This window comes from Macrobrachium rosenbergii, chromosome 27 (genome assembly GCF_040412425.1).
Source record: "Macrobrachium rosenbergii isolate ZJJX-2024 chromosome 27, ASM4041242v1, whole genome shotgun sequence".
In the NCBI taxonomy this organism is placed as follows: Eukaryota; Metazoa; Arthropoda; class Malacostraca; order Decapoda; family Palaemonidae; genus Macrobrachium; species Macrobrachium rosenbergii.
The window spans coordinates 17,673,678-17,690,430 of NC_089767.1; the positions used below are offsets into that span (position 1 = coordinate 17,673,678).

Consider the following 16,753-nt stretch of genomic DNA (forward strand, 5'->3'; position numbering starts at 1 on the left):
AACAGCACTAGATGAGCAACTTAAAATGTTTAAGAGCTTCTCAGTCTGTCTCACTCAATGTTTTCAATGTGGATCATCACGTTGATAGAAATAAAATATCAAATTAATCGTAAATAGATACGTAGAGCTTACAATGAAAGATGAAAATCTGATGCATAAAAAACATCCATTGACTGAATTTTAAACGACATTAAAACCCTTTCCTTAGAAAAGTGAAACGTCGTCATATGCCACAGTTATTCAGAGAAATTACTAAGAAATAAATAAACCAAGTGCCGTAAAATTACTTTCCCTGGTCTTCACTTTATTCCGTCAGTGTCAAACGACTTTGTAAAAGACATTTGAGACAAATTTGCTCCATGGCAACGATGATGTCACCCCGAAGAATGATTAATATTTTGCGAACTTGAAAGATATATTGAGATTCATAATTTAAGAAGAGGAAAACACACTATAAACCACAATTTATCCCAAAGCTAATACAGAAACCTTAGTAACCCCTCTCCAGCGACGATCACCGAGTAACTCTATAAAACGCCATCCTGCTTTGATCTCACACAGGGCCACCATGCCGCGCCATATTCGCATAACCCACACGGACATATCTGAACGCGCGGGGTTCATTTGGATGTGGGCGAGCGGACTATCTGCACGAGACATAGCCAGGCACACGGGAAGCAGTATATCTACCGTCTACAAGTGGATACGTCGGTGGAAGAAAGATGGGTCTATCCATACCAAAAGCAGATGGCGGGATCGGACGCTGGATGTTGGAGGTCCACTGGTGCCAGCTCCCTTGCAATCTACCTCGTGTAACTGCAGCAATTACATGCTTCATTTGCCCAGGCGTGATAATCCCGGAAGCTACGGTGTCATTGATAAGAGTCATCAAGTTGACAAAGGGTGTGCCGTTACAAGGCATATCATGGATTTCCATGCCAAGTATCCATATCCTATTCCGTCTTACGGTTTGCCCCCAAGAAACTACGGTCTCCTGGAAAACAAGTTCTCTGAGCCAATATTTTACGCGGGTCACCAAAACCTGATTCCTGACACATTAAGAAAAAATGTTTAAAGGTTTCGAATACATTACTTAAATATTTGAAAAGCGCTAGCAGCTTTTATTATCCTACTGAACGTCATGGGTTTTAGAATAACAAAAGCAATTTGTTATATGATATTTACAAGTTACAAAAGTAGTATTTATGCACACACTACCTTGCCTTTAAGGCTTAACAGACAAAAATTAACTCATGAACAACTACTGTTGTATAGGCCATTATATCAGTATTACCATTATATTAGTACTGCGGGAGCACATTTTGTGTGTGTGTGTGTGTGTGTGTGTGCGAGTACAGAAATTACTATTTAACCTTATTTCTCTATGGTCATACCCAAGATGACACAATATTCCAGAAGATCTGATATGCAATACGACCTTTCTAGACTAAGGTTCCAAAACAAAAAATCCTTGAATCTAAATTTGGAAATGAAATGAAGAGACTCTTCTTGATGTCAGGATTCCCGCCTTGGTTAGAAGAATAAACAGTTCAGATTGAACCATCCATGGTAACATGGAGCGTATAAACTTATTTCATTTTACGTGCAGACTGTATATCAATTTATTTCTGATAAATTTTACATGAGCTGCAAAAAAAGCCCCAAAGAGATGATAAAATGCAAGAGAGGGAAAGTTGGGACACCGATGGGCTGAACATACTATGAATGCTCTTCGTTGGATAAGTCGGTAGAGCTGCGGACTGTCAAAATCGATGGGCTGGAGTTCAATTCCCCCACAGCACAAGAACTGCAGGCTGATGAAGAATTAGAGGAATTTATTTCTGGTGATCGAAATTCATTTCTTCCGGTACGCTATAATGTCCCTGTATTGGTTCGGATTCAAGGTTCATCCTGGTAATCAAGGTTTGTCCCTGTATCCCGTTGTTTTATCAGAACCAATTTTTATCAAGGTTCTTAGCCACGGTGATCCTTGATAAGATTTTTATCTAATTTTTATCTTTGTCCCTGGGCCAGCCCTGAGGAGGCTGTTAATCAGCTCAGTGGTCTGGTAAAATCTAAGGTATACTTTTTTTATCTTAGTGCCTTGTACTGATTTTTTATGAACATGCCCTATAAAAGTATTTGAGAAAAGTTCATCCCGGTACGGGGTTTTACAAGCAAGACAATCTTCATAAATCAGCAATTGTCAGTTAAGTTCCTGCCACAAAGGTTAACAACAAAATCAGAGTCTGTAACGAGGCAACTGTCCCTGTAGGAGAAGGTATCGACATAAATCAGATGAAAGTAATACCCTGTATTGGTTTTTATCAGGTGATGCTGGAAATCAAGACCAGTTAAGCCCTAGTGATGTTACTTTCCCGGTACCACAGCCCAAGAACTGATCCTTGTAGATTTTTATCAAGGAGTCAGGGTAGCTGGTATATCAGAATCCTTGAATCTTTTATCAAGGGACCACTCCCGGTATTGGTTTGTCCCTGTATACAATCCTTGGTTCATCCCCGGGTTTTTATCAAGGTTTGTCCCTGTATTGGTTTTTATCACAGGTGATCCTTGTACTGATTTTTTATCAAGGTTCATCCCGGTACGGGTTTTTATCAAGGTTTGTCCCTGTATTGGTTTTTATCACAGGTGATCCTTGTACTGATTTTTTATCAAGGTACGTCCCTGAGGCGTTGGCCGTATCATAAGAACTGAAAAGCCCATAAAGGAGTGCAGAAAAGGAGCGTTAACAGCAAAAGCTGAAGTAACAGTGGAAATTTTTCTAAAGGTAGATGAGCGGAATGGAGAGGATATGACAAAGGAAAAACAATGTGACTGAAAAACGATAATCAGAGCAAAATAAATGGTTATGGGGAAAATGTAGTCAATGAGAATAAGCAATGTAACCACGACTCCTGCTGGAAATTTCTGTTAATTAGGAACACAAAGGACTCAACGATGCAATGTGTACTGAATGTAATAAATGGTGACACTAGAAATATTTAGGATTAAAGAATATACGCGGAGTAAGAACAGATGAAGAATAAGGGAAGTGGATAACCACGTTTAGGTACAGGCCAGCCTTAGAAAAGGTAGCACATTTCTGTTACTAAGGAACACAAAGGACTGTTAAGCAGTAAGGCAGAATAACTGCAGCCTATATGAAATGGAAAGGGACAGCTACACTACTGATAAACAGAAATATCCCATTAGTAGAGATAGCAAAGGCTTTTGATTTTTTCATAAAGCCTGTTTTACTTCATGCAACAGAAGTCTGGGGAAATCGCGAAAAATTAAGATTTTAAAATGCCGAGATTCATGATCCGAGTGCGGTGGAAAGATCTTCTTATGAATGATGCTGTGGTAGAGATGAGATGTCCAGCAGCTAAACAAAACGACCGAAATCTCAAAGTCTGAGATGTTTTAGATATGTGATAAGAAAGGACGAGGAAAGCCTAGAAAAGCAGATCAAATGTCAGAAGTAGTACGAAGACGTATAGAAAAAAGAAAGACATGGAAAGAGGGCTTGATGAAGACCCAGAATGAATAGGAGTTCAGGCAGTAAGTGCACAGGTCAGAGCACAGTGGAGAAAATTTATTTCACTTTAAACTCATAAATGGAAAAACTGACTTGAGAGAGAGAGAGAGAGAGAGAGAGAGAGAGAGAGAGAGAGAGAGAGAGAGAGAGGGATACAAATTTGATCTTTTTTGGAGCTTGTCAGAGAAAGCCGTAAGATCAAAAAGAAATTGAAGAGACTGTGATGCTCGGTCGCATAGAAAAAGACGCGAAGAATCTGAGAAGTTAAGAGGGCATTGTGGCTAGAATGCATCTGGTGAAAGTGACAAATTTGACACAGTAGATCCTCACACACACACACATATACTGATATATATATATATATATATATATATATATATATATATATATATATATATATATAAGTATGTATGTATAAAATGTGTGTGTGTGTTTGTGTGTGTGTTTATGTTATACACATATATATATATATATATATATATATATATATATATATATATATATATATATATATATATATATATATATATATATATATATATATATATATATATATATATATATATATATATGTGTGTGTGTATGTATGTATATATATGTGTGTATGTGTGCGTGCGTGCGTGTGTGAGTCTGTATCAATATGTATGAACTTGAGGGTCCGTAGTAATTTTGTGAATCCTGTGTAATTTTGAGGAACAGGCGTTGGATTCAGTGTATTTTATTTTTCTTCATAAAGCAGTGCATAAAGAGAGGAAAAAAGTATGATTGTACATATAATTCCGATGCTGGAATGAGTAATGGTCCGGCTGGATGTGGGGTCAAGATTCCCCAATGAAATTCATTTGATAATGTGATCATGCATCAGGATAAGTCACTACGAATACTCAAAACACTGACAAAACACTCCTTACCTTTTTATCTATACAGGTATGTTCTGTGTACCCTGAAGATGGCCTTATTGGCTGTGGTGAAATTCTTAGCTGTTCTCATCTCAGTTCAATGTTCTTCCTCCCTCTTTCCAGGTATGTATTAGATGGATAGCCAGTTGAATTATTGTAATTATCGTAGAGGTGAGCGTTAGCCAACAAACACAGTTTTCTGTGAAATATTGAGGATTCAGTCCGGTTTGGTACAGAACTCTCAACAAAACATGACTAACTTTCCCAGTGCATAATTGACGAAGATTTAAGCATCTGTTTTGAAGAGTGCTATACTTTTCAGACTTGAACATTCGATGATTCTTTAGTATATTATAGTTATGATTTAATTATTTTTCCTTAGTGAAAGTAGCGGATATCTTAACAGAAGCAGTGCCAGTGATAGAAGTCGTTTTGACAGCAAGTGACTCGAACAACTGTTCCCTCGTATTGCTCACAGATGGAAGCATTCCGTCAGACTCTATTAGTAAGGTAATTGTGAATAAGCCAAAGAAGTTACGGAAATATTTCAGTTCTAAATATGAACTTAATTTAAATACTCAGCCATATAAACATGGGCATATGATGTAATTTGATAAATGGAATGAACTGGACTTGAAAATTTACTTTTATTCAGGTATATGAAACTTGTCTCCTTTAGTAGAATAAAAAGAATTGCTGAGCTAAAGTATTCTTATTTTCACAACTACTTAAATTTTAAGCCCTTTAAAGACAACTTAGTTCGCCCTCTTTCAAAATTAAAACTCGCTTTCAGTTTCAAGAATCTCATTCATCTTGAGAAGATACTTTCCATACTCATAATTTCGACGACTATGACAAATTTATTTAAGAAATACAGGTTTAAGTATAATTACCCGTTTTAAGCTTCATTATTCTAATCTTGTCTTATTTATTTATTTATTTATTGCAGGTGGCTAAAAAATTACTTTTAAAAGCCGGCAAAAGTATATTTGAAGTTCAGAAAGATCCCAGTGCACTTGATGAAATTCTTCAGTACATAAATCAGGTAAGAACGATGACTTTATACAAAGCGTATGCTTACACACATACTCTATAATATATAATGACCATCAAATTTATTTACACGATAATTCGGTATTAATTTGGAAGGAAAGAATTGCACGGAAAAGAGATGAAGGACAAAGTTAAAACACATAATACTTTCTTCATAATTTCCCTCTGGGTCCATTGTAAGTTGCATATCAGTATACATAAAAGCAGATATCGTATCAAAGTGGCAATGCAAGTGTAATACAATGACAATATACAGTACTGTAATCTAAACGTATAAAATAGATACATTCCTTATGTAGCACTTCTTACGCAACAAATCTTTATGATTTGTATTTTTATTCCTTTGCCAACGAAGTTTAGAGACGCAAAGTTTTTACCTTGAGTTGGTTAAGAAAATATTTTGAAAAGATTTAACGATTTACCGCAACTTCAGCCTGCGCAGTTTATTCTGCAAACCTGTACTTGCTTGCACCTTAGATTTTCTTCAATGGGAACTTTATCAATTGCATACATACATCCCATGTTTGATTAAATCTAGTGTGTACATGCAGGCATCTTACTTTACACACTCAGGTCTTTTTTGAGCAAGAGCCCGTGCTACTATAAAACCAGCTAAAACTAAACAACCGAGCTCGCTGTTATTAGTTCATTATTTAAAGGTGATTGCCTTGAGGGAGGTATGATATCTACTAAGTACTCTGGGTAATAATGTTTAGGTGTGACCCTGGTAACCTTCTGATTCTGTTTATCATTGAGGTGTCTGGGTAATCCTGTCCTATAGGATAGTGATGAACTTAAAATAGTTCTTTTCATTAGTTTGCGGTTATAGGTCCTACTATTAAGGTTCTTTCCTTAGCAATATCCCATGACGGTTTTAGGAGAATGGTACATGTACTGTCAGTCTAGTAATGAGTACTAGTTATTATAATATTATTCCTTTCATTGAATTTAGCTCATGAGAGTAAAGGTGGAGTTTCCACACACACACACATATATATATATATATATATATATATATATATATATATATATATATATATATATATATATATATACATATATGAATATATATATATACATATATATATATATATATATATATATATATATATATATATATATATATATATATATATATATATATACACACATATATACATATATATATATATATATATATATATATATATATATATATATATATATATATATATATATATATATATATATATATCATCATACTAAAGGCTTTAAAACTGTCCTATCTATGAAATCTCCAGACACGCAAATCGGTGAGATGTTTGTTGATAACCATCGTGAGTGACAACAAGAATTTCGTGACATCAGCCATCGAGCGATCAGCGGAAAGAAGCATAATGATTTGGCCGACTAAACTCCTTTTGGTGACTCATCTACGAACCGAGGAATTATCTGCAATCAGGAAACATCTCTCGGAAATTAATGGAATGATCTTAATACTGGATAAGAAATCTAGGAGGTATTCCAGAGAAGAAAATCTAAATATTAGTTTTTTCTCATTTTCGAAATGCAATAACAGCATTTTACAAATATTTTCCTTCTAATTTTCCAAATGCATTTTGGTTTCATTTTTGAAGTATCATAAAGATTTAATTTCATTTGAAGTCTTGCATTTTCCATCGACAGGTTACGCAATTAATTTTCCATATACAGGTGCAGCATTTACATTTACCTGCCGTACAGCCAACGAATGGTAGAGCTGGCTTCATGGACAGCCAACTATGGTCTTCTTCAATCATCTCATCTGCCTTTATTCCCTGATAAGTTTGATAGGTAAGGACTGTCAACTGACTAACTATTCCGCTTCTGTAAATACGAATTGTGTTATTCTTAAACTTTTTTGTGAATCATAGCTTTAAAATTTATAAAAGCACACCCTGGTTTTAAGAAAATTCAGTCCCATATCTTCACGAAGGGTAAAGTCAACTTATTTCTTTTGTTCACTCTATAAAATCTTGAGACTGATGATATGAGAGACTACTGTCAGGCACTCGTTTTTCAAGTTATTCACTTTATCCGTTATTGTTCTAATGTCCCGGTGCATCTGCTCTCGTTCAAGAGGAAAGTCGTGCCACCAGTTAATACTACATATATTTTCAGGCCTGTGACACTTTTCGTTCTTTGGGGGGCGGTGTCATTTATGGCTTTCAAAATTTCTTTCCACAAGGTCCCCTTCAAGTAACCAATATGGTCATTTTTGTCTTAGTTTCCTTTACTAAAGAAACGTTCATTCATTGATTTTAGCTGGCCTTATACCAGCATGGACTCTTGTTCTTTGGCTGGCCGTAACGCACAAATGTGTTGTTTTGTATTCTCTCTCAGGGTCTACTTCTTTTATGTTTTATGAGGAGAATGTTGAACAGAAAATCAGAGTTTATCTAAGTGTTTCCTTCAGGGATACCCCACGTGCAGTTCTTCAACTTTCAGTTTTCTGAAAAGAAAACTGTTGTGCCGACTTTGTCTGTCCGTCCCCACTTTATTCTGTCCGAACTTTTTCTGTCCGCCCCAGTCTTAAAAACTACTGAGGCTAGAGGGCTGCAAATTGGTATGTTGAACATCCATCCTCCAATCATCAAACATATCAAATTGCAGCCCTTTAGCCTCAGTAGTTTTTATTTTATTTAAGGTTAAAATGAGCTATAATTGTGTTTCTGGCAACGATATAGGATAGGCCGCCACCGGGCCGTGGTTAAAGTTTCATGGGTCGAGGCTCATACAGCATTATACAGAGACCACCGAAAGATAGATCTATTTTCGATGGCCTTTATTATACGATGTACAGAAAACTCGATCGCACCGAAGAAAATTCGGCGCATTTTTACCTGTGTTCTTTAATAACAAGAGAAATATTTTATCAAAATGTCTAATTATCTTTTATTTAGGTTGATCGATGCCGGACACCTAATAGTAGCAGGAGATGATTTCCCTCCTCATATGAAAGTGATAGAATTTCCCTACGGACAAGATGGACCCCCTCACATCTTCATTGGCCCTTTGGGAAATTTCGTCGAAATTCTGGGAAGCAGCATCAATTTCTCGTAAGTTACGTAATAGAATGAAAGTTGATGACAGTTAATTTACAAAGAAAATTTCTTATATTTACACAGGATAAAAATGAAAACGTTGTATCAAGAGACTGCTGTTGCAATATCACTTTTGCATATTTGGTGGTGCTTAAATTTCAACAATAAAACTATAGATAGAATTACGTGAACTGCATATATATTATATATATATATATATATATATATATATATATATATATATATATATATATATATATATATATATATATGTGTGTGTGTGTGTGTGTCAAGATGAAATTTTTCAGGAAATTTCAGTTTTCCTCCTTCCATTTCAGAGGGCTACGTAATATATTCACTCCATTTAAAAATCTTTAAAAAGTCTAGCGTTTGTAAAGTATCAGCTTCTTAATAAATTGGAAATTCATGAACAAGTATATTACTGATATTTCAAGTAGATTCAAACACCTCTCTCTCTCTCTCTCTCTCTCTCTCTCTCTCTCTCTCTCTCTCTCTCTCTCTCTCTCTCTCTCTCTCATGTAAACCTTCGCATCAAGTGCCATCAATTTTCCTCATTATTTCCTTGTAACACAGGGAGGAGAAATCTGTTCCCTTACCAAAAGAAGAAGCATTTTCATTTTCTGATAAAAGGAACAAAGAATTCTGTTCAAGGTAAACTTACAATAACATTTTAATACTCAGTAACCAATAAGGAAGAATTCTAAACCACAAAATGATCGACTTAGTTAACTACATTTGCTGCAATATTTGTTTCATTTGAGAGATTACTGATTATCCACTTTAGTTTTTATTCATTCCTCAAGGTACACTCTGGTGAGGCCTCCTGACAGAGCCTGGGGCTATTTGCAGCCGAACGGGTCGTGGATTGGGATGGTGGGCATGGTTTTCAGAAAGGTAAGTTGGTTCACTTTCCAAGACAATAAATAAGCTTTCTTTCTGTGCTTATGTAAGTATTTTACACTCCATCTTTTTTTATCTTACTACACAGAGAATCCCTGCAACATATTTACATGTGTTATTATGTTTATGACAAGCAAACAAAATTGTTTGGGATTATTCATTAAACAAGCCTGATTGGGATTATTCATCTTACAAAAGGAGTGATATAAGATGCAGGATTTGTGCGAAATATCTTTAAGTTACAGAATTTCCATCATCCTCCTCCCCACGATAGTGAAATTCTTTTATTGATAATAATTCTGAAACTGAGCCGGGTATGTCAAAATAAAGGATTTTTATAGTATCTCCCTATTCACTTTTCTGTTCCATAGAGGAAAATCATAATGAAAAGAACGAGAAATTAAACTGAACTAACATTCCATCCTGCCTTCGACCTCCAGGAAGTCGACTTCGCCCTCGGTCCTTTCGTCCTGACCTACACCCGCGCCCGCGCTGTTGATTACGCCCTGCCGTTGGTCGGAGACAACATCCGCATTGCCGCCAAGAGAGGAGCTACAGAGGTCGACCCGTGGGGATTTGCGCTTCCCTTAGCACCTGACGTCTGGGGGATCACTTTCCTCTCTATGGCATTCGTGATCCTCCTGACGATAGTATTCATCTCTGTTGAAACGTCGCGTAGTCTGACGAAAAGCTCGTTGATGGATATCTTCCGAATTCTGTTACAGCAAGGTTAGCGGTACGTTTGTTGTAAGAAAATTAAATGAAAAATAAACAAAGCAAAGATCATTTATTCCATGCATCACTTGAAGGTATAGTGCTTACTCCAGTCTTGTAATTTTGACATTTGAATTTATATCCAAAAAGCTTCAAATCACATACCATGTCTCCTCGAAAATGAAAAGCTATATTCTTTCGAGATATCAACGGATGGCTTCTATGTAGGAGAGTTAATATTTGTAGATTCTGAACTCTCATGTAAAATTTACTGCGTTAGTTTAGTTTATGAGGGATGAGAGGGAGCCTCATGTTTATGCTCTCATAACGTTCATATAAATTTTATATCTTGGGTTGCAGGTAATTTACTCCTGATATCTTAGGTTCTATTGAAATACATCATGATTATAAAACTGTTTCGTAATTGTTAACAATTTTTATCGTAACCTCTCCACCACCAAATAACAAAAAAGGAAAAATGTCTGGAAAATGAAACTGTACATTACATCTGCCCTGCTTTGCATTATAATTCACATCACATTTGCCTGTATATAGTTGATTTGGAGGAATGCATGTCGAATGTATGTAAGTCGAAAGTAGTGCTTTTTTTTCCTTTTAAATCTGAAATTTGGGTTTATTTTATTTTTTTTACAATAACTACCACTCACGGTCAAATTACTTTTGTAGAAAAGGATGCAAAAGTAGAATTAGTTTTTGAACAAGTTATATACCGGCTTTTTCAAAGTTTTGAACCTGCACCAAACTTATACAACAAAAAGGCAATTAGCAGATAATTCAATGAGAACTTAGGCGAAATATACAGATTCGCCGGATCTTTCAAAGTATTTCACCAAATTCTGTTTTTTACTGGACAGTCTCATAGCATAGGCATTTCAACGCGTGAAGACTACTATGACCATATAGCTGAAAGTAGCATGAATTATATTTACACAATGGAAAAATTGTCATTTTATTATTACTTAATTTCCTTCAGACATGAATATTTCGAGACCTGTAGAACCCTGGGACCGCCTTCTTCTAACAGCATGGATAGTCACTATCCTCGTGCTCAGCAAGAGCTACAGCGGGAACCTCATGTCGTTGCTCGCTGTACGGTACGTACCTCAGCCGTACCAGTCGCTGAGGGCAGTTCTGGACGACCCGTCCATCACGATGCTCTGGGAAGGGGGCACTGCTTATGTCCAGGTCTTCATGGTGAGTTGTGCCTTTGTGGAACGAAGTGACGTTAAGTTTCGTGGACTTTTTCTGGCGTTACACAAGCGTCTTAGGTCATTGGCGCTATATATCTTGTAAACATGCATGTTGAGCACATGAGCAGGGCTAGTCTTCAGCCCATATTTGTAATATGCAGAGACCTCGTCTGGTATCAAAATTGCGTCTTACGTCATAGACTATTTTTTATAGCCATTAGCTCTATATCTTGTAAACAATGCATGTTGGGCACATGCGTAGGCCTAGTCTTCAGCCCGTATCTGTCAAATGAAGAGACCTCGTCTGGTATCAATATTGCATCTAACGTCACAGACTATTGTTATAGCCATTAGCACTATTTCTTGTAAACAAAGCATCTTGAACACAGGAGTAGGCCTAGCCTTCAGCCCATATTTCTCATATGCAGAGACCTCGTTTGGTATCATAATTCTCACTCCTGTTTCATAACAAACTCTTGGTAACCACATTAATCTCCTTGATTTAACCCACACTAATCATTTAACAACTGGATCAAAATTCTATCCTACCATCTACATGTTTAGTGAGAAATGTTATTTCTTCCTTTTCTTAGGTTATCTGAAATGTAGTCTGTGCCCATGTAGGCCTAGTTTTTTTTTTTTTACATTGTTGTCAGGAGCTCGAGGAACCACCAAAATGTCCAATTTCCCCAAAAGTGACGTTCCACAAAGTAATCATTTATTTAAGATCTGGTAAATTTTTCGTAGATATGCGTAATCCTGCTGACAAATGGGTAAGCAAGCTAACCGACTCAAAACCATAACCTTCTAATCCCTTTGGAGAGCATATAGTCATATAAGCGGGAAAAGCGATACATGCACTAATCATTATATACCCTTGAACTGTTCGCAGAATGCTGAATCAGGCATCTACCGCGAAGTGGCAGAATCCCTCAGTAAAGGTCGAATATCCTACGTGAAATCGTCTGAATACACTCAGGCAGTGGACAAGCTGAGCGGGAGTAGCCACCACGTCCTCATCATAGAAGACTTAGGTTTGCAGATGCTTCTGGCTGAAGATTTCACTAGAAGAGGTCAGTAATAACAAAAAGTTTATGCGTACTCTACGTGACAATGAGTATTGACGTAGCTTATTTGGTACTTGAGAGTTCAGAGGCTGTGACCTGTCCTTTTTTGAGGAATAATCTTGTGAATCTTTGATGCAGAAATGTGGAAATAGAGAGCTGAACATTTACTAAATTATCTTTAATATTCTTTTTTTAAGTATCAATGATTAACTTCAAAATTTGCTGAGCTAGGACTGAATTTTTTTCGTGCATATTATCGTCAAAATATCTAATGACAATGGCAATTATACGTCTGGATGAGTTTCGAGAAAAAAAACATAACTTTTAACAGAATATTTACCTTTTCACTGATAGTTAGATCTCTTACTGTTAAAGTCAGACCACATTAATAATTATGATAAAAATACGTCGCTTTGTACATATCTATTACCATTTGCATGCGAGAGAAAATTGTTTCCCTAAAAGCTGATAATATTTTCCCACGCAGGAAGCTGTCTGTTTTACTTGTCGAAAGAACTCTTCCTCCCTTCCATGTTCGGAGTGATTGTTCGGAAACACAGTCCTCTTGGACCAGCGATTGCTAGAAGGTACTGGGACATGGAGAAATTTTATTTTATTTTGTTTATCATATTGAATATTACTTACTGAATTATTATATAACTTTTATCATGATTCCTTTCAAGGTGATACAAGATGACCTGGAGGTTGTATGAATATATATATATATATATATATATATATATATATATATATATATATATATATATATATATATATATATATATATATATATGTGTGTGTTATATATATGTGTGTGTGTGTGTGTATGTATATATTAATTTATTCACTTATTATTAATTTTGCAAAATATACTGACGACCGTTTTTCTTGTTTTTAACAAATAAAAATAAAAAAACCTAATAGACACCAGTAGAGGATGTTTTATAGTGTTTTCAGTGTGAGCTATATCTCATTGTACTAATTCAGAGTTTCTATGTCTTGGTATCGACTTATTTCGAATACTGTTTCACCTCCTCAGGGTAGCTTGTAGAAAAATTCAGACTGACTCACCCGTAACTAAGTATAGTACCTAACCTACCACACAGTAATGCAGAATATTATCAGTCTGCGTTCGTGCTTAACTATAGAGAATCATATCACTTGGACATATTCAGTTCTACTTTCTCATATCATTATAGTCAATATCCAAGCCTTCTTTCATATCCATTTCTTTTGCATCACTGAAATAACATATAAACCTTACTCCACTTCAGAATGAGCTCGGTAACAGAGAGCGGACTGTATACCCAGTGGATGAAGGACGCTGTTCCCAATTCAACGGCCTGTCTCCAAACTCCGACTAAGATTGTCGTCCAATCATCTCTTTCTTTATCAAATCTTTGGGTATGTATTAGGACTATTCTAGATTTATGTGGTTGGGGTCGTATGTGGTAGAGATTTCATGTGGGCTGCAGATATTTTTGTATAAGTATGTATTAGGACTATTTCAGATTTATGTGGTTGGGGTCGTATGTGGTAGGGATTTCATGTGGGCTGCAGATATTTTTGTATAAGAATGAAATATCATTGGGGAATTGCAGGGTAATTAATAGTAAGACTATACGTTATTCAATTACGTAGGAAATAGAGGTTGTTCAACAGCAAAATACGTATGAGGAAACAATAGTAAAACGTATCCAAAGAACTGTGAAATAATAATTAGGTATGAGATATATAGGAATAAATAGGCTTTAGGAATAAATGTTAGATAAATCTAACAAATGTACTTGCAAATCAGGATCAATTTAAGCCATTTTCTTCTATTTTAAGGTAATAATGGACTGTATTTTTGTTAAAGAAAAATTACCATTCATCTAATGGACCAGTAAGATCAAACTTATTTTTAACATAATTTCCAGTTCAGAAATTATGCAAAATGCTATCACCAAGGTGATAATGAATTTCTCTTATCATTTTTCCTCGATTAGAGAAAATACAATGACCTTTGAGCAGCAAAATTATTCTCGATCTCTAATGCAATATTCAACCTAAACTCGGCGCTGTGCTTAGACATCGGAAAGAAATGTTGCTGGTTCTATGCAAATTAGGGAAGCACCGAGATGGAGCCTCTACATTAGCTTGCAAAATTTCTGACTGAAATTTAACCTTATTTGACACTAAAACGAATTTTACAGTACCAGTGTCATGTGATTTTTTTAAATATGAAATACCTCATATATATTTATTATTCTCTTATTCGTTAAAATTTTTTTTTCTGGGAATAAATATTTGAACCTCACATTAACCTCGTATTTTAATTGTGCATTATTCACAGAAAATACTTCTGAGCCTTCAAAGTACAGATAATCTCTGTAACTGATGCTGAAATCGTATTTAAATAAGAATACTCATTATTCTTATTTGGATATTTCGAGAAATAATTCTATAATGGATCATTTTAGTTTTATCTATATTTTATATGAACCTAAATTGAAAAGGGTTCATGCTTTTCAAGTGCATAACACCTAAGTGATAAAAAAAAACTGGTGTTTATAACGCCTCTGTTCACAGTATTTCATTCCGCGCCCTCCTCAGTCCACTTATATTGTCTCCCTTATGTTTTCCTAAATATCTCAGAACATCTTTCTTTCACTCTTCCCTGGAATAATATTCTTCTACTGAAGTCCTTAATATCTAAAATTTTTCTTGAATCTTCTAAGCTTTAGTCAGTTACCTCCAATATTCTTTTTTCTTTTCATTTCCTTTTCCAACTGGTATCTCCATACCACATGGCTATTAAGTAGAAATTTTTAAGATTACCTCCAATATTCTTTTTTCATTTATTTGGTATCTCCACACCACATGGCTATTAAGTAAAAATATTTAAGATTACCTCCAACATTCTTTTTTTTTTATTTCCTTTTCTAACTGGTATCTCCCTACCACATGGCTACTATGTAGAAATATTTAAGATTACCTCCAATATTCTTTTTTCTTTTCATTTCCTTCCCTATCTGATATCTCCATACCACACGGCCATTATGTAGAAATATTTAATTTATCCGTTACATTCCTTATATTTTGATACTTTATTCTTCCCTATTTATCTGTTCACAGGGAATGTTCGCGTTGCTTGCTGGTGGATATATCCTCAGTGTCATAACTTGTATTTTGATACTGTTTCAGAATTTCCTATTTATCTTAACTCAGGAATGGGTTGTCACCGTACTTGTTTACCCTTCTTGAAGTTGTTTTAACGAATAAAGGCTACTGAAGTTATATATCGTGTCATTTATTTCGGATAATTGTCACCTGATAGTTTACCCTTCTTGATATGTTGTTCTAATATATATATACTATATATATATATATATATTTATTTATATAATCTATATATATGATAGTTTATATATATATATATATATATATATATATATATAATATATATATATATACGTATATATGTATATATACATACATGTATGTATATGTATATATATATATATATATATATATATATATATATATATATATATATATATATATATATATATATATATATATATATATATATATATATATTTATATTTATTTATATTTATATATGTTTTATGTACACAAACACACACACACACAGACACACACACACACACATATATATATATATATATATATATATATATATACATATATATATATATATATATATATATATATTGTATATGTATGTAAATTTATGTATGAAAAATTTCTGACAAGGTGACGATATTTCTTACTTCATCCACAAATAAGAATTTTTGGATACTCTTTTTTACGCTTCTTAATATTGTATTCATCATCAAAATTACAATTTGATATTCTGCAGTGGATTTTCAAACATTTACTTCTATTGAATTGTCCTAAGACCGTGATGAAATTTGCATCGTTTCCTAAATGACGCCAAGGAAACTTGCATTTTGTTCCCATAAGACAACAAAGAGAACAAATTCAAGCTAAGCTTCACAAGCTAAAGAATCCGCATGCATAATGAACCGGGTAAAGCACACGCAGAAAGCATCGTACAGCTGGCAACAAATTCAACCAATCAAGCACTTTACCTTTCCTCGTTGTCCAATATGAGGATTCCTCCTTTAGAAGACTTAGTCACCCTCGTGTGACGAAGCTCCTCCCAAAGACGACAGGCAAATTAGCCTTATAAAGACTTTTCTCAGTCGCGTGAAGCCACTTGCTTTCCTGCTTCCATTTCCTGCGAAGGTAAGTTCCTCAAGTAGTTTTCATCTATGTTGTA

The 16,753-nt window shown here is 34.9% G+C and overlaps 1 protein-coding gene across 1 annotated transcript; it reads left to right on the forward strand.

Annotated features, from left to right (window-relative positions):
- Positions 1-4,415: 4,415 nt before the first annotated feature.
- On the forward strand, positions 4,416-14,013 carry LOC136853257 (probable glutamate receptor). Its single transcript, XM_067128629.1, has 12 exons — positions 4,416-4,560; positions 4,820-4,947; positions 5,387-5,482; positions 6,771-6,988; positions 7,183-7,302; positions 8,412-8,567; positions 9,377-9,467; positions 9,914-10,202; positions 11,182-11,402; positions 12,291-12,471; positions 12,953-13,052; positions 13,740-14,013. Exons 1-12 carry the CDS (start codon positions 4,488-4,490, stop codon positions 13,918-13,920), a joined length of 1,854 nt encoding a protein of 617 aa, XP_066984730.1. The 5' UTR covers positions 4,416-4,487; the 3' UTR covers positions 13,921-14,013.
- Positions 14,014-16,753: the final 2,740 nt, after the last annotated feature.

Excerpts from the sequence above, each read along its gene's own strand:
- LOC136853257 (XM_067128629.1), top strand. The coding sequence starts at position 4,488 with ATGGCCTTATTGGCTGTGGTGAAATTCTTAGCTGTTCTCATCTCAGTT. Across the intron at positions 6,989-7,182 it reads CTGGATAAGAAATCTAGGAG|GTGCAGCATTTACATTTACC; the intron begins GTATTCCAGAGA and ends TTCCATATACAG. Across the intron at positions 12,472-12,952 it reads TGAAGATTTCACTAGAAGAG|GAAGCTGTCTGTTTTACTTG; the intron begins GTCAGTAATAAC and ends TTTCCCACGCAG.